Source organism: Oncorhynchus mykiss, chromosome 10, assembly GCF_013265735.2.
Source record: "Oncorhynchus mykiss isolate Arlee chromosome 10, USDA_OmykA_1.1, whole genome shotgun sequence".
Lineage (NCBI taxonomy): Eukaryota > Metazoa > Chordata > Actinopteri > Salmoniformes > Salmonidae > Oncorhynchus > Oncorhynchus mykiss.
Window position 1 is genome coordinate 1277083 of NC_048574.1, and position 26953 is coordinate 1304035.

The following is a 26953-nucleotide window of genomic DNA, read 5'->3' on the forward strand; positions in this document are numbered from 1 at the left end:
AAATTGAAATGCGTTCCAGGTGACTACATCATGAAGCTCGTTGAGAATCCGCCTCTTTTTCAGGATCGTCCTGGCCAGAGCGTGGACCTTAAAACACTATGAGTGGATACTCTCTCCTGGGTTGGTTTAGCGCAGAATCACCCCTCATACGACTCCTACCAATGCGCTCAGTACCATTAGTTGGGTCTCAGGTTCCTTCATACCAGCAATTCAGGTTCCCGATAGACTATTTAACCAGATGCTACAAATCCTGAATTAATCCAGTCTGTTTCAGAAACCTGGAGTAAAACGACATGCGCTTGTATGACTCTTTGATGACACAGGGTTTCAGAACAATAAAGCAAGTTTATTCAAAATTCCAGAAACAGGCATAAAAAACCCTCGATCAACCAATCACAAATCAATATCACCAATCGATGATAAGCAAAACATTTCCTTGGATTAAATTGAGCGCCCTTAACTAAACCCTTAACTAAACCCTTATTAGGGTCTACCAATATTATATATTTTTTTTCACAATTTAATGAGAAGCACTGTATTTAATAACAAGAAAAACACGTTCTTACCTTCTACAACTTATAAACAGATTTTTGTCTCCCCCCTCAGGATGCTCAGTCCCTCAGTTGGTGTCTAAAAAACTAACAGCTACTAGAACACTTCTACCAATGAGGTAACCTATAGGATTCCTCCTAGAATGTTCTAGAACACTTCTACCAATTAGGTAACCTAAAGGGTTCCTCCTAGAATGTTCTAGAACACTTCTGTCAATGAGGTAACATTAATGGTTCCTCCTAGAATGTACTAGAACACTTCTATCAATGAGGTAACATTAATGGTTCCTCCTAGAATGTACTAGAACACTTCTATCAATGAGGTAACATTAAGGGTTCCACCTAGAGTGTACTAGAACACTTCTATCAATGAGGTAACATTAAGGGATTTCCAGATCAAGCTAGCACCTTTACTATACTTCATTAACATCAACTTCTTAAAACATAAATTTTTCAAACGACCTTTACTCAATTCTAATCTTACTACAACCTAATTTATTACTCCAGTTATATTTTAATACTTCAATATTTTAAACATTTCAACATTATAACATTTGACCATTATAACGTCTCGTTATCAACCTCCTAAGGCCTTGTCCTCTAAGCAGAATCAAACACAGTCTATATGATTCACAACTTAAAGAAAACTACATTATAACTCTCTTTACCTTTACCTGCATTATTTTAACACCTTTAATATCTCCCAATGTTTTCAACCTTTAACATTTAATATGTTTAACCTTTAATTAGGATTTCAATCAATTCCAGTCCCAATTCATTTCTTCTTCTCTTTCGTCAGTCAGTTAATTTCTTCTCTTTCGTCAGTGTCAATTCAACCTCATTGTTCATTCTTCTTTATGTTCCATGTGTGAGTGAAAGTGAAACGTCTTCCTGAGTGTGTGTGGGTGTTTACAAGTGGGTCCTACCTACCGGTGTCCTCTGTCACTAAAATGTCACAGAAAACTGAGCCTCAACCAACTATTCTTGACACAGGAAAGAACCTCAGTCTACCTCTGTACATTACCAAACAGGAAAGAACCTCAGTCTACCTCTGTACGTTACCAAACAGGAAAGAACCCCAGTCTACCTCTGTACGTTACCAAACAGGAAATAACCTCAGTCTACCTCTGTACATCACCAAACAGGAAAGAACCCCAGTCTACCTCTGTACATTACCAAACAGGAAATAACCTCAGTCTACCTCTGTACATCACCAAACAGGAAAGAACCCCAGTCTACCTCTGTACATTACCAAACAGGAAAGAACCCCAGTCTACCTCTGTACATCACCAAACAGGAAAGAACCCCAGTCTACCTCTGTACATTACCAAACAGGAAAGAACCCCAGTCTACCTCTGTACATCACCAAACAGGAAAGAACCCCAGTCTACCTCTGCACATTACCAAACAGGAAAGAACCCCAGTCTACATCTGTACGTTACCAAACAGGAAAGAACCCCAGTCTACCTCTGTACGTTACCAAACAGGAAAGAACCTCAGTCTACCTCTGTACATTACCAAACAGGAAAGAACCCCAGTCTACCTCTGTACATCACCAAACAGGAAAGAACTCCAGTCTACCTCTGTACATTACCAAACAGGAAAGAACCCCAGTCTACCTCTGTACGTTACCAAACAGGAAAGAACCCCAGTCTACCTCTGTACATTACCAAACAGGAAAGAACCCCAGTCTACCTCTGTACGTTACCAAACAGGAAAGAACCCCAGTCTACCTCTGTACGTTACCAAACAGGAAAGAACCCCAGTCTACCTCTGTACGTTACCAAACAGGAAAGAACCCCAGTCTACCTCTGTACGTTACCAAACAGGAAAGAACCTCAGTCTACCTCTGTACGTTACCAAACAGGAAAGAACCCCAGTCTACCTCTGTACATTACCAAACAGGAAAGAACCCCAGTCTACCTCTGTACGTTAAAAAACATATTAATGTTGTATTTCTTCTTCTGGACATAAAACATTTACATTTTAGTCATTTAACTAACATCCAGTCAGAAGTAGTCAGTCCATTCAACTAACATCCAGTCAGAAGTAGTCAGTCCATTCAACTAACATCCAGTCAGAAGTAGTCAGTCCATTCAACTAACATCCAGTCAGAAGTAGTCAGTCCATTCAACTAACATCCAGTCAGAAGTAGTCAGTCCATTCAACTAACATCCAGTCAGAAGTAGTCAGTCCATTTAACTAACATCCAGTCAGAAGTAGTCAGTCCATTTAACTAACATCCAGTCAGAAGTAGTCAGTCCATTCAACTAACATCCAGTCAGAAGTAGTCAGTCCATTTAACTAACATCCAGTCAGAAGTAGTCAGTCCATTCAACTAACATCCAGTCAGAAGTAGTCAGTCCATTCAACTAACATCCAGTCAGAAGTAGTCAGTCCATTCAACTAACATTCAGTCAGAAGTAGTCAGTCCGTTCAACTAACATCCAGTCAGAAGTAGTCAGTCCATTCAACTAACATCCAGTCAGAAGTAGTCAGTCCATTCAACTAACATCCAGTCAGAAGTAGTCAGTCCATTTAACTAACATCCAGTCAGAAGTAGTCAGTCCATTTAACTAACATCCAGTCAGAAGTAGTCAGTCCATTTAACTAACATCCAGTCAGAAGTAGTCAGTCCATTTAACTAACATCCAGTCAGAAGTAGTCAGTCCATTCAACTAATCCTGGCAATCCAGAACAAATATCATCATTTATTTTACGTGCGTCTGTCCCAAGAGATTAGTACAAATCAACCATATTCTGTCATTATAAGGAACCACTTCTTCTTCAGAAGAACTTTCTGCAGAATCAGAACCAGGAAGAAAAGACAAGTAGGAGTGATCAAAGTTGATCTGAATTCCTGTTCCTCCCTCAGGAACTGATCCCATGAGTGGCTCTCAGGCGTAGCGCGAAGTCCCCTGGCAGCCCTTGTCTGATCAGTTCCTCACGGAGCTGGAAACACAACACACACAGTGATTATCAGGTAGAGCTGAGGAGAAACCTGTCTGATCTGACACTGACCTGCTGTAAAACCACGTTTCTGATGTAATCATCTGTGAGTGCGATCAGAGAGGACAGTTTTATCCTCAGTACAACAACGTATCCTGTGGAAACACAGTCAGTCCACATTATTACAACACACATACACAAATAATTTGTTAAAATTTGAACAAAAGTTCATTTTGTACTTACTAGGCACACTGCTCGTTGTTGTACCGTCCACAATATCGGTTGTGAGATCGGTGGTTGGGTGTGTACTTAAAGTTGTGGATGCTGTGGTAGTTGTGGTCACATTGGTAGTTGTGGGTGCGTACGTACTGACATTTGTGGGTGTGGTTGTGAGTTCAGTAGTTGTTTGGGTGGTATTTGGAAGTGCAGGTGAAATCTGTGTGGTCGTGAGGTTTGTTGTTAGAGGAGGGGAGGTTGTTGGTGTCTCTGTGGTTGTGAGGTTTATTGTCAGAGGAGGGGAGGGTGTTGGTTCCTCTGTGGTTGTGAGGTTTATTGTCAGAGGAGGGGAGGGTGTTGGTTCCTCTGTGGTTGTGAGGTTTATTGTCAGAGGAGGGGAGGGTGTTGGTTCCTCTGTGGTTGTGAGATTTATTGTCAGGGGAGGGGAGGGTGTTGGTTCCTCTGTGGTTCTGATGGCTGTAGCACAAAGACAGACAGACAGACAGAGATGTGTTGATTGGTTGATTGGTTGGTAATTGTCTCAAACATGCATTTCAACTAGCCTCTGTAAATAACAGTGAGACTAGCAGAACACCAGAAAGGGGATCATTAACCTCATGCTGTAGTGAAACTGTACCCACCACTTGTGTTTCCAACCCTGACGATCAGACAGCGCAGCTCAGAGTGATACGTGGAACTGAGAAGATCAACAGAACAACTGTTAAACTGTTCAGATCTTTGTTAAACAGCATTTTATAAAACATTACAAAACCAAACAAACCACATTCCATTGGTTTAAAAAAAAACATGTCAAAGCCACACAAACCACATTCCAATGGACTGGGGGGTAGTATTGAGTAGCTTGGATGAATAAGGTGCCTAGAGTAAACTGCCTTCCACTCAGGCCCAAAAGCTAGAATATGCATATAATTAGTGGACGTGGATAGCAAACACTCTGAAGTGTCTAAAACTGTTTGAATGTTGTCTGTGAGTATAACAGAACTCAAATGGCAGGCAAAAACCGGAGAAGAAGTCCAACCAGGAAGTGGGAAATCTGAGGTTTGTAGTTTTTAGTTGCATGGTGTGCTTTTACCGTAACAGTTGTTTGAAATCCGACACTGATTAACGAGAAGTTGATCTTTAAAATGGTGTATAATATTTGTATGTTTGTTTAATTTTGAGATTTATTTTGTTTTGAATTTGGCGAAGTAGGACGATGCCGTCCCAGAGAAGTAAATGAAACAGGTTAAAACCAAACAAACCACTTACCATTGAAGGGAAAGGCAGGTTAAAACCAAACAAACCACATACCATTGAAGGGAAAGGCAGGTTAAAACCTAGTCAGTTGCACAACTGAATGGATTCTACCAAAATGTGACTAAATGTATATTCAACTAATCGTCTTGATAGTAGCCTACAGAAATGATGGATTATGTCAGTTTATTTTGTGCCTTTATTTAATCAGGTAAGTCATTGGAATGTTGATGTGGCTGCAGACTGACTTGTCGTTCACTCCCTGAGCGATGAAGCACACAGGATAGTACCCTCCCTCCTCATCCTCAGTGGGCGTCCATCTTAGAAGGTACTCTCCTGGGACAGTGGTGTTCTCTGTGATACTGGAAGGTCCACTCACCAACAGCTCTGAAACCCTGAAACACACAGGGAGAAAAAAATACAATGTCATTATTATTATATATTTATTATATTATTATTATTATTTTTCATTATGAACCCCATTAGCTTAAGCAGCAGCTACTCTTCCTGGGGTCAAAACATACAACATGACATTATATGTAACATTAATAGACAAGAAAAGATCAAGGACAGAACTGCATCACTTCAAAATACGAATCAAATGAATAAAAAAGTCCTGTATTGAAATGGAAAGTGTTACATGTTGAAGATAAAAATGGCTTGAATAAAGCTGATTATCCCTCAGGAACCAGATCAGATTATGTATTGACTGTAGATGCCAGATCAGTTTATGTATTGACTGTAGATGTCAGATCAGTTTATGTATTGACTGTAGATGCCAGATGAGTTTATGTATTGACTGTAGATGTCAGATCAGTTTATGTATTGACTGTAGATGTCAGATCAGTTTATGTATTGACTGTAGATGCCGGATCAGTTTATGTATTGACTGTAGATGTCAGATCAGTTTATGTATTGACTGTAGATGCCAGATCAGTTTATGTATTGACTGTAGATGCCAGATCAGTTTATGTATTGACTGTAGATGCCAGATCAGTTTATGTATTGACTGTAGATGTCAGATCAGTTTATGTATTGACTGTAGATGTCAGATCAGGAACCATATCAGTTTATGTATTGACTGTAGATGTCAGATCAGGAACCAGATCAGTTTATGTATTGACTGTAGATGCCAGATCAGTTTATGTATTGACTGTAGATGTCAGATCAGTTTATGTATTGACTGTAGATGTCAGATCAGTTTATGTATTGACTGTAGATGCCAGATCAGTTTATGTATTGACTGTAGATGCCAGATCAGTTTATGTATTGACTGTAGATGCCAGATCAGTTTATGTATTGACTGTAGATGCCAGATCAGTTTATGTATTGACTGTAGATGCCAGATCAGTTTATGTATTGACTGTAGATGACAGATCAGTTTATGTATTGACTGTAGATGCCAGATCAGTTTATGTATTGACTGTAGATGTCAGATCAGTTTATGTATTGACTGTAGATGCCAGATCAGTTTATGTATTGACTGTAGATGTCAGATCAGGAACCAGATCAGTTTATGTATTGACTGTAGATGCCAGATCAGTTTATGTATTGACTGTAGATGTCAGATCAGTTTATGTATTGACTGTAAATGCCAGATTAGTTTATGTATTGACTGTAGATGCCAGATCAGTTTATGTATTGACTGTAGATGTCAGATCAGTTTATGTATTGACTGTAAATGCCAGATCAGTTTATGTATTGACTGTAGATGCCAGATCAGTTTATGTATTGACTGTAGATGTCAGATCAGTTTATGTATTGACTGTAGATGCCAGATCAGGAACCATATCAGTTTATGTATTGACTGTAGATGTCAGATCAGTTTATGTATTGACTGTAGATGTCAGATCAGTTTATGTATTGACTGTAGATGCCAGATCAGTTTATGTATTGACTGTAGATGTCAGATCAGTTTATGTATTGACTGTAGATGCCAGATCAGTTTATGTATTGACTGTAGATGTCAGATCAGTTTGTGTATTGACTGTAGATGCCAGATCAGGAACCAGATCAGTTTATGTATTGACTGTAGATGCCAGATCAGTTTATGTATTGACTGTAGATGTCAGATCAGATTATGTATTGACTGTAGATGACAGATCAGTTTATGTATTGACTGTAGATGCCAGATCAGTTTATGTATTGACTGTATATGCCAGATCAGGAACCAGATCAGTTTATGTATTGACTGTAGATGCCAGATCAGTTTATGTATTGACTGTAGATGCCAGATCAGTTTATGTATTGACTGTAGATGCCAGATCAGTTTATGTATTGACTGTAGATGCCAGATCAGTTTATGTATTGACTGTAGATGCCAGATCAGTTTATGTATTGACTGTAGATGCCAGATCAGTTTATGTATTGACTGTAGATGCCAGATCAGTTTATGTATTGACTGTAGATGTCAGATCAGTGTATGTATTGACTGTAGATGCCAGATCAGTTTATGTATTGACTGTAGATGCCAGATCAGTTTATGTATTGACTGTAGATGTCAGATCAGTTTATGTATTGACTGTAGATGTCAGATCAGTTTATGTATTGACTGTAGATGTCAGATCAGGAACCATATCAGTTTATGTATTGACTGTAGATGCCAGATCAGTTTATGTATTGACTGTAGATGCCAGATCAGTTTATGTATTGACTGTAGATGCCAGATCAGTTTATGTATTGACTGTAGATGCCAGATCAGTTTATGTATTGACTGTAGATGTCAGATCAGGAACCAGATCAGTTTATGTATTGACTGTAGATGTCAGATCAGGAACCATATCAGTTTATGTATTGACTGTAGATGCCAGATCAGTTTATGTATTGACTGTAGATGCCAGATCAGTTTATGTATTGACTGTAGATGTCAGATAAGTTTATGTATTGACTGTAGACGTCAGATCAGGAACCACATCAGTTTATGTATTGACTGTAGATGCCAGATCAGTTTATGTATTGACTGTAGATGCCAGATCAGTTTATGTTTTGACTGTAGATGCCAGATCAGTTCATGTATTGACTGTAGATGTCAGATCAGGAACCAGATCAGTTTATGTATTGACTGTAGATGTCAGATCAGTTTATGTATTGACTGTAGATGTCAGATCAGTTTATGTATTGACTGTAGATGTCAAATCAGGAACCAGATCAGTTCATGTATTGACTGTAGATGTCAGATCAGTTTATGTATTGACTGTAGATGTCAGATCAGTTTATGTATTGACTGTAGATGTCAGATCAGTTTATGTATTGACTGTAGATGCCAGATCAGTTTATGTATTGACTGTAGATGTCAGATCAGTTTATGTATTGACTGTAGATGCCAGATCAGTTTATGTATTGACTGTAGATGTCAGATCAGGAACTATATCAGTTTATGTATTGACTGTAGATGTCAGATCAGTTTATGTATTGACTGTAGATGTCAGATCAGGAACTATATCAGTTTATGTATTGACTGTAGATGTCAGATCAGTTTATGTATTGACTGTAGATGTCAGATCAGGAACCATATCAGTTTATGTATTGACTGTAGATGTCAGATCAGGAACCAGATCAGTTTATGTATTGACTGTAGATGTCAGATCAGTTTATGTATTGACTGTAGATGCCAGATCAGTTTATGTGTTGACTGTAGATGTCAGATCAGTTTATGTATTGACTGTAGATGTCAGATCAGGAACCAGATCAGTTTATGTATTGACTGTAGATGTCAGATCAGTTTATGTGTTGACTGTAGATGTCAGATCAGTTTATGTATTGACTGTAGATGTCAGATCAGGAACCAGATCAGTTTATGTATTGACTGTAGATGCCAGATCAGTTTATGTATTGACTGTAGATGCCAGATCAGTTTATGTATTGACTGTAGATGCCAGATCAGTGTATGTATTGACTGTAGATGCCAGATCAGTTTATGTATTGACTGTAGATGCCAGATCAGTTTATGTATTGACTGTAGATGTCAGATCAGTTTATGTATTGACTGTAGATGTCAGATCAGTTTATGTATTGACTGTAGATGTCAGATCAGGAACCATATCAGTTTATGTATTGACTGTAGATGCCAGATCAGTTTATGTATTGACTGTAGATGCCAGATCAGTTTATGTATTGACTGTAGATGCCAGATCAGTTTATGTATTGACTGTAGATGCCAGATCAGTTTATGTATTGACTGTAGATGTCAGATCAGTTTATGTATTGACTGTAGATGTCAGATCAGTTTATGTATTGACTGTAGATGCCAGATCAGGAACCATATCAGTTTATGTATTGACTGTAGATGTCAAATCAGGAACCAGATCAGTTCATGTATTGACTGTAGATGTCAGATCAGTTTATGTATTGACTGTAGATGCCAGATCAGTTTATGTATTGACTGTAGATGCCAGATCAGGAACCATATCAGTTTATGTATTGACTGTAGATGTCAGATCAGGAACCATATCAGTTTATGTATTGACTGTAGATGTCAGATCAGTTTATGTATTGACTGTAGATGCCAGATCAGTTTATGTATTGACTGTAGATGCCAGATCAGGAACCATATCAGTTTATGTATTGACTGTAGATGTCAAATCAGGAACCAGATCAGTTCATGTATTGACTGTAGATGTCAGATCAGTTTATGTATTGACTGTTGATGTCAGATCAGTTTATGTATTGACTGTAGATGTCAGATCAGTTTATGTATTGACTGTAGATGTCAGATCAGTTTATGTTTTTACTGTAGATGTCAGATCAGGAACCAGATCAGTTTATGTATTGACTGTAGATGCCAGATCAGTTTATGTATTGACTGTAGATGCCAGATCAGTTTATGTATTGACTGTAGATGCCAGATAAGTTTATGTATTGACTGTAGATGCCAGATCAGGAACCATATCAGTTTATGTATTGACTGTAGATGCCAGATCAGGAACCAGATCAGTTTATGTATTGACTGTAGATGCCAGATTAGTTTATGTATTGACTGTAGATGACAGATCAGTTTATGTATTGACTGTAGATGCCAGATCAGTTTATGTATTGACTGTAGATGCCAGATCAGGAACCATATCAGTTTATGTATTGACTGTAGATGCCAGATCAGTTAATGTATTGACTGTAGATGCCAGATCAGTTTATGTATTGACTGTAGATGACAGATCAGTTTATGTATTGACTGTAGATGCCAGATCAGTTTATGTATTGACTGTAGATGCCAGATCAGGAACCATATCAGTTTATGTATTGACTGTAGATGCCAGATCAGTTTATGTATTGACTGTAGATGCCAGATCAGTTTATGTATTGACTGTAGATGCCAGATCAGTTTATGTATTGACTGTAGATGCCAGATCAGTTTATGTATTGACTGTAGATGTCAGATCAGTTTATGTATTGACTGTAGATGTCAGATCAGGAACCAGATCAGTTAATGAATTGACTGTAGATGTCAGATCAGGAACCACATCAGTTTATGTATTGACTGTAGATGCCAGATCAGTTTATGTATTGACTGTAGATGTCAGATCAGTTTATGTATTGACTGTAGATGCCAGATCAGTTTATGTATTGACTGTAGATGCCAGATCAGTTTATGTATTGACTGTAGATGTCAGATCAGGAACCATATCAGTTTATGTATTGACTGTAGATGTCAGATCAGTTTATGTATTGACTGTAGATGTCAGATCAGTTTATGTATTGACTGTAGATGTCAGATCAGGAACCATATCAGTTTATGTATTGACTGTAAATGCCAGATCAGTTTATGTATTGACTGTAGATGTCAGATCAGTTTATGTATTGACTGTAGATGCCAGATCAGTTTATGTAATGACTGTAGATGCCAGATCAGGAACCAGATCAGTTTTCTGTATTGACTGTAGATGCCAGATCAGTTTATGTATTGACTGTAGATGTCAGATCAGTTTATGTATTGACTGTAGATGTCAGATCAGTTTATGTATTGACTGTAGATGCCAGATCAGGAACCATATGAGTTTATGTAATGACTGTAGATGCCAGATCAGGAACCAGATCAGTTTATGTATTGACTGTAGATGCCAGATTAGTTTATGTATTGACTGTAGATGTCAGATCAGGAACCATATCAGTTTATGTATTGACTGTAGATGTCAGATCAGTTTATGTATTGACTGTAGATGCCAGATCAGTTTATGTTTTGACTGTAGATGCCAGATCAGTTTATGTATTGACTGTAGATGTCAGATCAGAAACCACATCAGTTTATGTATTGACTGTAGATGCCAGATTAGTTTATGTATTGACTGTAGATGCCAGATCAGGAACTATATCAGTTTATGTATTGACTGTAGATGCCAGATCAGTTTATGTATTGACTGTAGATGTCAGATCAGGAACCATATCAGTTTATGTATTGACTGTAGATGTCAGATCAGGAACCATATCAGTTTATGTATTGACTGTAGATGTCAGATCAGTTTATGTATTGACTGTAGATGCCAGATCAGTTTATGTATTGACTGTAGATGCCAGATCAGGAACCATATCAGTTTATGTATTGACTGTAGATGTCAGATCAGTTTATGTATTGACTGTAGATGCCAGATCAGTTTATGTATTGACTGTAGATGTCAGATCAGTTTATGTATTGACTGTAGATGCCAGATCAGTTTATGTATTGACTGTAGATGTCAGATCAGTTTATGTATTGACTGTAGATGTCAGATCAGGAACCATATCAGTTTATGTATTGACTGTAGATGTCAGATCAGTTTATGTATTGACTGTAGATGCCAGATCAGTTTATGTATTGACTGTAGATGCCAGATCAGTTTATGTATTGACTGTAGATGTCAGATCAGTTTATGTATTGACTGTAGATGTCAGATCAGTTTATGTATTGACTGTAGATGTCAGATCAGTTTATGTATTGACTGTAGATGTCAGATCAGTTTATGTATTGACTGTAGATGTCAGATCAGTTTATGTATTGACTGTAGATGCCAGATCAGGAACCAGATCAGTTTATGTATTGACTGTAGATGCCAGATCAGTTTATGTATTGACTGTAGATGTCAGATCAGGAACCAGATCAGTTTATGTAATGACTGTAGATGTCAGATCAGTTTACGTATTGACTGTAGATGCCAGATCAGTTTATGTATTGACTGTAGATGCCAGATCAGTTTATGTATTGACTGTAGATGCCAGATCAGTTTATGTATTGACTGTAGATGTCAGATCAGATTATGTATTGACTGTAGATGCCAGATCAGTTTATGTATTGACTGTAGATGTCAGATCAGTTTATGTATTGACTGTAGATGCCAGATCAGGAACTATATCAGTTTATGTATTGACTGTAGATGTCAGATCAGTTTAGGTATTGACTGTAGATGCCAGATCAGGAACTATATCAGTTTATGTATTGACTGTAGATGTCAGATCAGTTTATGTATTGACTGTAGATGCCAGATCAGTTTATGTATTGACTGTAGATGCCAGATCAGGAACCATATCAGTTTATGTATTGACTGTAGATGCCAGATCAGTTTATGTATTGACTGTAGATGTCAGATCAGGAACCATATCAGTTTATGTATTGACTGTAGATGTCAGATCAGTTTATGTATTGACTGTAGATGCCAGATCAGTTTATGTATTGACTGTAGATGTCAGATCAGTTTATGTATTGACTGTAGATGCCAGATCAGGAACCATATCAGTTTATGTATTGACTGTAGATGCCAGATCAGTTTATGTATTGACTGTAGATGCCAGATCAGTTTTTGTATTGACTGTAGATGCCAGATCAGTTTATGTGTTGACTGTAGATGCCAGATCAGTTTATGCATTGACTGTAGATGCCAGATCAGTTTATGTATTGACTGTAGATGCCAGATCAGGAACTATATCAGTTTATGTATTGACTGTAGATGCCAGATCAGTTTATGTATTGACTGTAGATGGCAGATCAGTTTATGTAATGACTGTAGATGTCAGATCAGGAACCATATCAGTTTATGTATTGACTGTAGATGTCAGATCAGTTTATGTATTGACTGTAGATGCCAGATCAGTTTATGTATTGACTGTAGATGCCAGATTAGTTTATGTATTGACTGTAGATGCCATATCAGTTTATGTATTGACTGTAGATGTCAGATCAGTTTATGTATTGACTGTAGATGTCAGATCAGGAACCATATATGTTTATGTATTGACTGTAGATGCCAGATCAGTTTATGTATTGACTGTAGATGTCAGATCAGTTTATGTATTGACTGTAGATGTCAGATCAGTTTATGTATTGACTGTAGATGTCAGATCAGTTTATGTATTGACTGTAGATGTCAGATCAGTTTATGTATTGACTGTAGATGTCAGATCAGTTTATGTATTGACTGTAGATGCCAGATCAGGAACCAGATCAGTTTATGTATTGACTGTAGATGCCAGATCAGTTTATGTATTGACTGTAGATGTCAGATCAGGAACCAGATCAGTTTATGTAATGACTGTAGATGTCAGATCAGTTTACGTATTGACTGTAGATGCCAGATCAGTTTATGTATTGACTGTAGATGCCAGATCAGTTTATGTATTGACTGTAGATGCCAGATCAGTTTATGTATTGACTGTAGATGTCAGATCAGATTATGTATTGACTGTAGATGCCAGATCAGTTTATGTATTGACTGTAGATGTCAGATCAGTTTATGTATTGACTGTAGATGCCAGATCAGGAACTATATCAGTTTATGTATTGACTGTAGATGTCAGATCAGTTTAGGTATTGACTGTAGATGCCAGATCAGGAACTATATCAGTTTATGTATTGACTGTAGATGTCAGATCAGTTTATGTATTGACTGTAGATGCCAGATCAGTTTATGTATTGACTGTAGATGCCAGATCAGGAACCATATCAGTTTATGTATTGACTGTAGATGCCAGATCAGTTTATGTATTGACTGTAGATGTCAGATCAGGAACCATATCAGTTTATGTATTGACTGTAGATGTCAGATCAGTTTATGTATTGACTGTAGATGCCAGATCAGTTTATGTATTGACTGTAGATGCCAGATCAGTTTATGTATTGACTGTAGATGTCAGATCAGTTTATGTATTGACTGTAGATGCCAGATCAGGAACCATATCAGTTTATGTATTGACTGTAGATGCCAGATCAGTTTATGTATTGACTGTAGATGCCAGATCAGGAACTATATCAGTTTATGTATTGACTGTAGATGCCAGATTAGTTTATGTATTGACTGTAGATGGCAGATCAGTTTATGTATTGACTGTAGATGCCAGATCAGGAACCATATCAGTTTATGTATTGACTGTAGATGCCAGATCAGTTTATGTATTGACTGTAGATGCCAGATCAGTTTATGTATTGACTGTAGATGCCAGATCAGTTTATGTATTGACTGTAGATGCCATATCAGTTTATGTATTGACTGTAGATGCCAGATCAGTTTATGTATTGACTGTAGATGCCAGATCAGTTTATGTATTGACTGTAGATGCCAGATCAGTTTATGTATTGACTGTAGATGCCATATCAGTTTATGTATTGACTGTAGATGCCAGATCAGTTTATGTATTGACTGTAGATGCCAGATCAGTTTATGTATTGACTGTAGATGCCAGATCAGTTTATGTATTGACTGTAGATGCCATATCAGTTTATGTATTGACTGTAGATGCCATATCAGTTTATGTATTGACTGTAGATGCCAGATCAGTTTATGTATTGACTGTAGATGTCAGATCAGTTTATGTATTGACTGTAGATGTCAGATCAGTTTATGTATTGACTGTAGATGCCAGATCAGTTTATGTATTGACTGTAGATGCCAGATCAGTTTATGTATTGACTGTAGATGTCAGATCAGTTTATGTATTGACTGTAGATGCCAGATCAGGAACCAGATCAGTTTATGTGTTGACTGAATGTTTGTATTTGTGTTCATTACGGATCCCCATTAGCTGCTGCCAAGGCTTTACAGTCCATGTGTATGTATAGTGGGTATGTTATCGTGTGTGTGTGTGTGTGTGTGTGTGTATGCATGTGTCTGTGCCAATGTTTGTGTTGCTTTACAGTCCCCGCTGTTCCATAAGGTGTATTTGTATCTGTTTTTTAAATCTGATTGTACGGCAAGGGAAGAGCAAAAACCCGCTGACACACCTGTTGTTCCAACTATTGCATTTAAAACCCCTGATTTTAGTCTCTACCTATCGGCTAAGTGTTTCCATGTTTCCTTTCTCTTACGTGGACTGGGTAGCCTGTGCTCTGACAGTGATTTCCAGGGGTTGGTCTGCAGAGGCGTAGAGCAGTGCACCCTGGGCTGGTGTTGGAGACAGGAACATGGGTAGGTACAACCCCTCCATACAGGATGTCACCGGGGGGTCCACTGAGAGACAAACCATGGAGTTGAGATACAATACACAGCGTCATGTTTTTCAGTATAAATCATTACCACAACCACTTTACGATGCTACTTCTACTACTGGAAACAAGCCATAGGCATCATCTTATTCTCTATGAAGAGAAACAACTTGTTAGAAACTACCTAGATAGAAAGATAAACTACCTAGATAGAAAGATAAACTACCTAGATATAAGGATAAACTATATAGATATAAAGATAAACTATATAGATATAAAGATAAACTACCTGGATAGAAAGATAAACTACCGAGATATAAAGATAAACTACCCAGATATAAAGATAAACTACCTAGATATAAAGATAAACTACCTAGATATAAACTACCTAGATATAAAGATAAACTATATAGATATAAACTACCTAGATATAAAGATAAACTACCTAGATATAAAGATAAACTATATAGATATAAACTACCTAGATATAAAGATAAACTACCTAGATATAAACTACCTAGATATAAAGATAAACTACCTAGATATAAAGATAAACTACCTAGATATAAAGATAAACTACCTAGATATAAAGATAAACTATATAGATATAAACTACCTAGATATAAAGATAAACTACCTAGATATAAAGATAAACTATATAGATATAAACTACCGAGATATAAAGATAAACTACCTAGATATAAAGATAAACTACCTAGATATAAAGATAAACTATATAGATATAAAGATAAACTACCTAGATATAAACTACCTAGATATAAAGATAAACTACCCAGATATAAAGATAAACTACCTAGATATAAAGATAAACTACCTAGATATAAACTACCTAGATATAAAGATAAACTATATAGATATAAACTACCTAGATATAAAGATAAACTACCTAGATATAAAGATAAACTATGTAGATATAAACTACCTAGATATAAAGATAAACTATATAGATATAAACTACCTAGATATAAAGATAAACTACCTAGATATAAAGATAAACTATGTAGATATAAACTACCTAGATATAAAGATAAACTATATAGATATAAACTACCTAGATATAAAGATAAACTACCTAGATATAAAGATAAACTACCTAGATATAAACTACCTAGATATAAACTACCTAGATATAAACTACCTAGATATAAACTACCTAGATATAAAGATAAACTACCTAGATATAAACTACCTAGATATAAACTACCTAGATATAAACTACCTAGATATAAACTACCTAGATATAAAGATAAACTACCTAGATATAAAGATAAACTATATAGATATAAAGATAAACTACCTAGATATAAAGATAAACTATATAGATATAAAGATAAACTACCTAGATATAAAGATAAACTACCTAGATATAAACTACCTAGATATAAAGATAAACTACCTAGATATAAAGATAAACTACCTAGATATAAACTACTTAGATATAAAGATAAACTACCTAGATATAAAGATAAACTATATAGATATAAAGATAAACTACCTAGATATAAAGATAAACTACCTGGATAGAAAGATAAACTACCGAGATATAAAGATAAACTACCCAGATATAAAGATAAACTACCCAGATATAAAGATAAACTACCTAGATATAAACTACCTAGATATAAAGATAAACTATATAGATATAAACTACCGAGATATAAAGATAAACTATATAGATATAAAGATAAACTACCTAGATATAAACTACCTAGATATAAAGATAAACTACCTAGATATAAAGATAAACTACCTAGATATAAAGATAAACTACCGAGATATAAAGATAAACTACCTAGATATAAAGATAAACTACCTAGATATAAAGATAAACTACCTAGATATAAAGATAAACTACCTAGATATAAAGATAAACTACCTAGATATAAAGATAAACTACCTAGATATGAAGATAAACTACCTAGATATAAAGATAAACTACCTAGATATAAAGATAAACTACCTAGATATAAAGATAAACTACCTAGATATAAAGATAAACTACCTAGATATAAAGATAAACTACCTACATATAAAGATAAACTACCTAGATATAAAGATAAACTACCTAGATATAAAGATAAACTACCTAGATATAAAGATAAACTACCTAGATATAAAGATAAACTACCTAGATATGAAGATAAACTACCTAGATATAAAGATAAACTACCTAGATATGAAGATAAACTACCTAGATATAAAGATAAACTACCTAGATATAAAGATAAACTACCTAGATATAAAGATAAACTACCTAGATATAAAGATAAACTACCTAGATATAAAGATAAACTACCTAGATATAAAGATAAACTACCTAGATATAAAGATAAACTATATAGATATAAAGATAAACTACCTAGATATAAACTACTTAGATATAAAGATAAACTACCTAGATATAAAGATAAACTACATAGATATAAAGATAAACTACCTAGATATAAACTACCTAGATATAAAGATAAACTATATTGATATAAAGATAAACTACCTAGATATAAAGATAAACTACCTAGATATAAAGATAAACTACCTAGATATAAAGATAAACTACCTAGATATAAAGATAAACTACCTAGATATAAACTACCTAGATATAAAGATAAACTACCTAGATATAAAGATAAACTACCTAGATATAAAGATAAACTATATTGATATAAAGATAAACTACCTAGATATAAAGATAAACTACCTAGATATAAAGATAAACTACCTAGATATAAACTACCTAGATATAAAGATAAACTATATTGATATAAAGATAAACTACCTAGATATAAAGATAAACTATATTGATATAAAGATAAACTATATTGATATAAAGATAAACTACTTAGATATAAAGATAAACTACCTACATATAAAGATAAACTATATTGATATAAAGATAAACTACCTAGATATAAAGATAAACTATATAGATATAAAGATAAACTACCTAGATATAAACTACTTAGATATAAAGATAAACTCCCTAGATATAAAGATAAACTACCTAGATATGAAGATAAACTACCTAGATATAAAGATAAACTACCTAGATATAAAGATAAACTACCTAGATATAAAGATAAACTACCTAGATATAAAGATAAACTACCTAGATATAAAGATAAACTACCTAGATATAAAGATAAACTACCTAGATATAAAGATAAACTATATAGATATAAAGATAAACTACCTAGATATAAAGATAAACTACCTAGATATAAAGATAAACTACCTAGATATAAAGATAAACTACCTAGATATGAAGATAAACTACCTAGATATAAAGATAAACTACCTAGATATAAAGATAAACTACCTAGATATAAAGATAAACTATATAGATATAAACTACCTAGATATAAAGATAAACTACCTAGATATAAAGATAAACTATATAGATATAAACTACCTAGATATAAAGATAAACTATATAGATATAAACTACCTAGATATAAAGATAAACTACCTAGATATAAAGATAAACTACCTAGATATAAAGATAAACTACCTAGATATAAAGATAAACTACCTAGATATAAAGATAAACTACCGAGATATAAAGATATACTACCTAGATATAAATATAAACTATATAGATATAAAGATAAACTACCTAGATATAAACTACCTAGATATAAAGATAAACTACCTAGATATAAAGATAAACTATATTGATATAAAGATAAACTACCTAGATATAAAGATAAACTATATAGATATAAACTACCTAGATATAAAGATAAACTACCTAGATATAAAGATAAACTACCTAGATATAAAGATAAACTACCTAGATGTAAAGATAAACTATATTGATATAAAGATAAACTACCTAGATATAAAGATAAACTATATAGATATAAACTACCGAGATATAAAGATAAACTACCTAGATATAAAGATAAACTACCTAGATATAAAGATAAACTACCTAGATATAAAGATAAACTACCTAGATATAAAGATAAACTACCTAGATATAAAGATAAACTACCTAGATATGAAGATAAACTACCTAGATATAAAGATAAACTACCTAGATATAAAGATAAACTACCTAGATATAAAGATAAACTACCTAGATATAAAGATAAACTACCTAGATATAAAGATAAACTACCTACATATAAAGATAAACTACCTAGATATAAAGATAAACTATATAGATATAAAGATAAACTACCTAGATATAAAGATAAACTACCTAGATATAAAGATAAACTACCTAGATATAAAGATAAACTACCTAGATATGAAGATAAACTACCTAGATTTAAAGATAAACTACCTAGATATGAAGATAAACTACCTAGATATAAAGATAAACTACCTAGATATAAAGATAAACTACCTAGATATAAAGATAAACTACCTAGATATAAAGATAAACTACCTAGATATAAAGATAAACTACCTAGATATAAAGATAAACTACCTAGATATAAAGATAAACTACCTAGATATAAAGATAAACTATATAGATATAAAGATAAACTACCTAGATATAAACTACTTAGATATAAAGATAAACTACCTAGATATAAAGATAAACTACATAGATATAAAGATAAACTACCTAGATATAAAGATAAACTACCTAGATATAAACTACCTAGATATAAAGATAAACTATATTGATATAAAGATAAACTACCTAGATATAAAGATAAACTACCTAGATATAAAGATAAACTACCTAGATATAAAGATAAACTACCTAGATATAAAGATAAACTACCTAGATATCAACTACCTAGATATAAAGATAAACTACCTAGATATAAAGATAAACTACCTAGATATAAAGATAAACTATATTGATATAAAGATAAACTACCTAGATATAAAGATAAACTACCTAGATATAAAGATAAACTACCTAGATATAAACTACCTAGATATAAAGATAAACTATATTGATATAAAGATAAACTACCTAGATATAAAGATAAACTATATTGATATAAAGATAAACTATATTGATATAAAGATAAACTACTTAGATATAAAGATAAACTACCTACATATAAAGATAAACTATATTGATATAAAGATAAACTACCTAGATATAAAGATAAACTATATAGATATAAAGATAAACTACCTAGATATAAACTACTTAGATATAAAGATAAACTACCTAGATATAAAGATAAACTACCTAGATATGAAGATAAACTACCTAGATATAAAGATAAACTACCTAGATATAAAGATAAACTACCTAGATATAAAGATAAACTACCTAGATATAAAGATAAACTACCTAGATATAAAGATAAACTACCTAGATATAAAGATAAACTACCTAGATATAAAGATAAACTATATAGATATAAAGATAAACTACCTAGATATAAAGATAAACTACCTAGATATAAAGATAAACTACCTAGATATAAAGATAAACTACCTAGATATGAAGATAAACTACCTAGATATAAAGATAAACTACCTAGATATGAAGATAAACTACCTAGATGTAAAGATAAACTACCTAGATATAAAGATAAACTACCTAGATATAAAGATAAACTACCTAGATATAAAGATAAACTACCTAGATATAAAGATAAACTACCTAGATATAAAGATAAACTACCTAGATATAAAGATAAACTATATAGATATAAAGATAAACTACCTAGATATAAACTACTTAGATATAAAGATAAACTACCTAGATATAAAGATAAACTACATAGATATAAAGATAAACTACCTAGATATAAAGATAAACTACCTAGATATAAAGATAAACTACCTAGATATAAAGATAAACTATATTGATATAAAGATAAACTACCTAGATATAAAGATAAACTATATAGATATAAAGATAAACTACCTAGATATAAAGATAAACTACATAGATATAAAGATAAACTACCTAGATATAAAGATAAACTATATAGATATAAAGATAAACTATATTGATATAAACTACCTAGATATAAACTACCTAGATATAAAGATAAACTACCTAGATATAAAGATAATCTATATAGATATAAAGATAAACTACCTAGATATAAAGATAAACTATATTGATATAAAGATAAACTACCTAGATATAAAGATAAACTATATAGATATAAACTACCTAGATATAAAGATAAACTACCTAGATATAAAGATAAACTATATTGATATAAAGATAAACTACCTAGATATAAACTACCTAGATATAAAGATAAACTACCTAGATATAAAGATAAACTATATAGATATAAACTACCTAGATATAAAGATAAACTACCTAGATATAAAGATAAACTATATAGATATAAACTACCTAGATATAAAGATAAACTACCTAGATATAAAGATAAACTATATAGATATAAACTACCTAGATATAAAGATAAACTATATAGATATAAACTACCTAGATATAAAGATAAACTACCTAGATATAAAGATAAACTACCTAGATATAAAGATAAACTACCTAGATATAAAGATAAACTACCTAGATATAAAGATAAACTACCTAGATATAAAGATAAACTACCGAGATATAAAGATATACTACCTAGATATAAATATAAACTACCTAGATATAAAGATAAACTATATAGATATAAACTACCTAGATATAAAGATAAACTACCTAGATATAAAGATAAACTACCTAGATATAAAGATAAACTACCTAGATGTAAAGATAAACTATATTGATATAAAGATAAACTACCTAGATATAAAGATAAACTATATAGATATAAACTACCTAGATATAAAGATAAACTACCTAGATATAAAGATAAACTACATAGATATAAAGATAAACTACCTAGATATAAAGATAAACTACCTAGATATAAAGATAAACTACCTAGATATAAAGATAAACTATATTGATATAAAGATAAACTACCTAGATATAAAGATAAACTATATAGATATAAAGATAAACTACCTAGATATAAAGATAAACTACATAGATATAAAGATAAACTACCTAGATATAAAGATAAACTATATAGATATAAAGATAAACTATATTGATATAAACTACCTAGATATAAACTACCTAGATATAAAGATAAACTACCTAGATATAAAGATAATCTATATAGATATAAAGATAAACTACCTAGATATAAAGATAAACTATATTGATATAAAGATAAACTACCTAGATATAAAGATAAACTATATAGATATAAACTACCTAGATATAAAGATAAACTACCTAGATATAAAGATAAACTATATTGATATAAAGATAAACTACCTAGATATAAACTACCTAGATATAAAGATAAACTACCTAGATATAAAGATAAACTATATAGATATAAACTACCTAGATATAAAGATAAACTACCTAGATATAAAGATAAACTATATAGATATAAACTACCTAGATATAAAGATAAACTACCTAGATATAAAGATAAACTATATAGATATAAACTACCTAGATATAAAGATAAACTATATAGATATAAACTACCTAGATATAAAGATAAACTACCTAGATATAAAGATAAACTACCTAGATATAAAGATAAACTACCTAGATATAAAGATAAACTACCTAGATATAAAGATAAACTATATTGATATAAAGATAAACTACCTAGATATAAAGATAAACTATATAGATATAAAGATAAACTACCTAGATATAAAGATAAACTACATAGATATAAAGATAAACTACCTAGATATAAAGATAAACTATATAGATATAAAGATAAACTATATTGATATAAACTACCTAGATATAAACTACCTAGATATAAAGATAAACTACCTAGATATAAAGATAATCTATATAGATATAAAGATAAACTACCTAGATATAAAGATAAACTATATTGATATAAAGATAAACTACCTAGATATAAAGATAAACTATATAGATATAAACTACCTAGATATAAAGATAAACTACCTAGATATAAAGATAAACTATATTGATATAAAGATAAACTACCTAGATATAAACTACCTAGATATAAAGATAAACTACCTAGATATAAAGATAAACTATATAGATATAAACTACCTAGATATAAAGATAAACTACCTAGATATAAAGATAAACTATATAGATATAAACTACCTAGATATAAAGATAAACTACCTAGATATAAAGATAAACTATATAGATATAAACTACCTAGATATAAAGATAAACTATATAGATATAAACTACCTAGATATAAAGATAAACTACCTAGATATAAAGATAAACTACCTAGATATAAAGATAAACTACCTAGATATAAAGATAAACTACCTAGATATAAAGATAAACTACCTAGATATAAAGATAAACTACCGAGATATAAAGATATACTACCTAGATATAAATATAAACTATATAGATATAAAGATAAACTACCTAGATATAAACTACCTAGATATAAAGATAAACTACCTAGATATAAAGATAAACTATATTGATATAAAGATAAACTACCTAGATATAAAGATAAACTATATAGATATAAACTACCTAGATATAAAGATAAACTACCTAGATATAAAGATAAACTATATTGATATAAAGATAAACTACCTAGATATAAACTACCTAGATATAAACTACCTAGATATAAAGATAAACTACCTAGATATAAATATAAACTATATAGATATAAACTACCTAGATATAAAGATAAACTACCTAGATATAAAGATAAACTACATAGATATAAACTACCTAGATATAAAGATAAACTACCTAGATATAAAGATAAACTATATAGATATAAACTACCTAGATATAAAGATAAACTATATAGATATAAACTACCTAGATATAAAGATAAACTACATAGATATAAAGATAAACTACCTAGATATAAAGATAAACTATATAGATATAAAGATAAACTATATTGATATAAACTACCTAGATATAAACTACCTAGATATAAAGATAAACTACCTAGATATAAAGATAAACTATATAGATATAAAGATAAACTACCTAGATATAAAGATAAACTATATTGATATAAAGATAAACTACCTAGATATAAAGATAAACTATATAGATATAAACTACCTAGATATAAAGATAAACTACCTAGATATAAAGATAAACTATATTGATATAAAGATAAACTACCTAGATATAAACTACCTAGATATAAAGATAAACTACCTAGATATAAAGATAAACTATATAGATATAAACTACCTAGATATAAAGATAAACTACCTAGATATAAAGATAAACTATATAGATATAAACTACCTAGATATAAAGATAAACTACCTAGATATAAAGATAAACTATATAGATATAAACTACCTAGATATAAAGATAAACTATATAGATATAAACTACCTAGATATAAAGATAAACTACCTAGATATAAAGATAAACTACCTAGATATAAAGATAAACTACCTAGATATAAAGATAAACTACCTAGATATAAAGATAAACTACCTAGATATAAAGATAAACTACCGAGATATAAAGATATACTACCTAGATATAAATATAAACTATATAGATATAAAGATAAACTACCTAGATATAAACTACCTAGATATAAAGATAAACTACCTAGATATAAAGATAAACTATATTGATATAAAGATAAACTACCTAGATATAAAGATAAACTATATAGATATAAACTACCTAGATATAAAGATAAACTACCTAGATATAAAGATAAACTACCTAGATATAAAGATAAACTACCTAGATGTAAAGATAAACTATATTGATATAAAGATAAACTACCTAGATATAAAGATAAACTATATAGATATAAACTACCTAGATATAAAGATAAACTACCTAGATATAAAGATAAACTACCTAGATATAAAGATAAACTACCTAGATATAAAGATAAACTACCTAGAAATAAAGATAAACTACCTAGATATAAAGATAAACTACCTAGATATAAAGATAAACTACCTAGATATAAACTACCTAGATATAAAGATAAACTACCTAGATATAAAGATAAACTACCTAGATATAAACTACCTAGATATAAAGATAAACTACCTAGATATAAAGATAAACTATATTGATATAAAGATAAACTACCTAGATATAAAGATAAACTATATTGATATAAAGATAAACTACCTAGATATAAACTACCTAGATATAAAGATAAACTACCTAGATATAAAGATAAACTATATTGATATAAAGATAAACTACCTAGATATAAACTACCTAGATATAAAGATAAACTATGTAGATATTAACTACCTAGATATAAAGATAAACTATGAAGATATAAACTACCTAGATATAAAGATAAACTATGTAGATATAAACTACCTAGATATAAAGATAAACTATATAGATATAAACTACCTAGATATAAAGATAAACTACCTAGATATAAAGATAAACTATATAGATATAAAGATGAACTATATAGATATAAACTACCGAGATATAAAGATAAACTATATAGATATAAAGATAAACTATGTAGATATAAAGATAAACTACCTAGATATAAAGATAAACTATATAGATATAAAGATAAACTACCTAGATATAAAGATAAACTATATAGATATAAAGATAAACTATATTGATATAAACTACCTAGATATAAACTACCTAGATATAAAGATAAACTACCTAGATATAAAGATAAACTATATAGATATAAAGATAAACTACCTAGATATAAAGATAAACTATATTGATATAAAGATAAACTACCTAGATATAAAGATAAACTATATAGATATAAACTACCTAGATATAAAGATAAACTACCTAGATATAAAGATAAACTATATTGATATAAAGATAAACTACCTAGATATAAACTACCTAGATATAAACTACCTAGATATAAAGATAAACTACCTAGATATAAATATAAACTATATAGATATAAACTACCTAGATATAAAGATAAACTACCTAGATATAAAGATAAACTACATAGATATAAACTACCTAGATATAAAGATAAACTACCTAGATATAAAGATAAACTATATAGATATAAACTACCTAGATATAAAGATAAACTATATAGATATAAACTACCTAGATATAAAGATAAACTACCTAGATATAAAGATAAACTACCTAGATATAAAGATAAACTACCTAGATATAAAGATAAACTACCTAGATATAAAGATAAACTACCTAGATATAAACTACCTAGATATAAAGATAAACTACCTAGATATAAAGATAAACTATATTGATATAAAGATAAACTACCTAGATATAAAGATAAACTATATAGATATAAACTACCTAGATATAAAGATAAACTACCTAGATGTAAAGATAAACTATATTGATATAAAGATAAACTACCTAGATATAAAGATAAACTATATAGATATAAACTACCTAGATATAAAGATAAACTACCTAGATATAAAGATAAACTACCTAGATATAAAGATAAACTACCTAGATATAAAGATAAACTACCTAGATATAAAGATAAACTACCTAGATATAAAGATAAACTACCTAGATATAAAGATAAACTACCTAGATATAAAGATAAACTACCTAGATATAAAGATAAACTACCTAGATATAAAGATAAACTACCTAGATATAAACTACCTAGATATAAAGATAAACTACCTAGAT

General features: G+C 31.2%; 1 protein-coding gene across 2 annotated transcripts in view; it reads right to left on the reverse strand.

The window, feature by feature from the left end:
• Positions 1 to 329: 329 nt before the first annotated feature.
• The window catches only part of LOC110518095 (mucin-17), a 70511-nt gene continuing 43887 nt past the window's right edge, over positions 330 to 26953 (reverse strand). Inside the window, exons 6-12 of one of the 2 annotated variants that reach the window (XR_005053514.1) lie at positions 15232 to 15373; positions 5219 to 5365; positions 4358 to 4413; positions 3744 to 4193; positions 3573 to 3655; positions 2475 to 3503; positions 330 to 2246 (exon numbers count right to left, since the gene is read on the reverse strand). Coding sequence is in view for 1 of the 2 variants with exons in the window: in XM_036989462.1 (XP_036845357.1) it covers positions 3423 to 3503; positions 3573 to 3655; positions 3744 to 4193; positions 4358 to 4413; positions 5219 to 5365; positions 15232 to 15373 (959 nt within the window). In the remaining variant the exon portion in view is untranslated. Of the gene's footprint in view, positions 3504 to 3572; positions 3656 to 3743; positions 4194 to 4357; positions 4414 to 5218; positions 5366 to 15231; positions 15374 to 26953 lie in introns of both variants that reach the window. The other variant, XM_036989462.1, reaches the window with a different exon arrangement.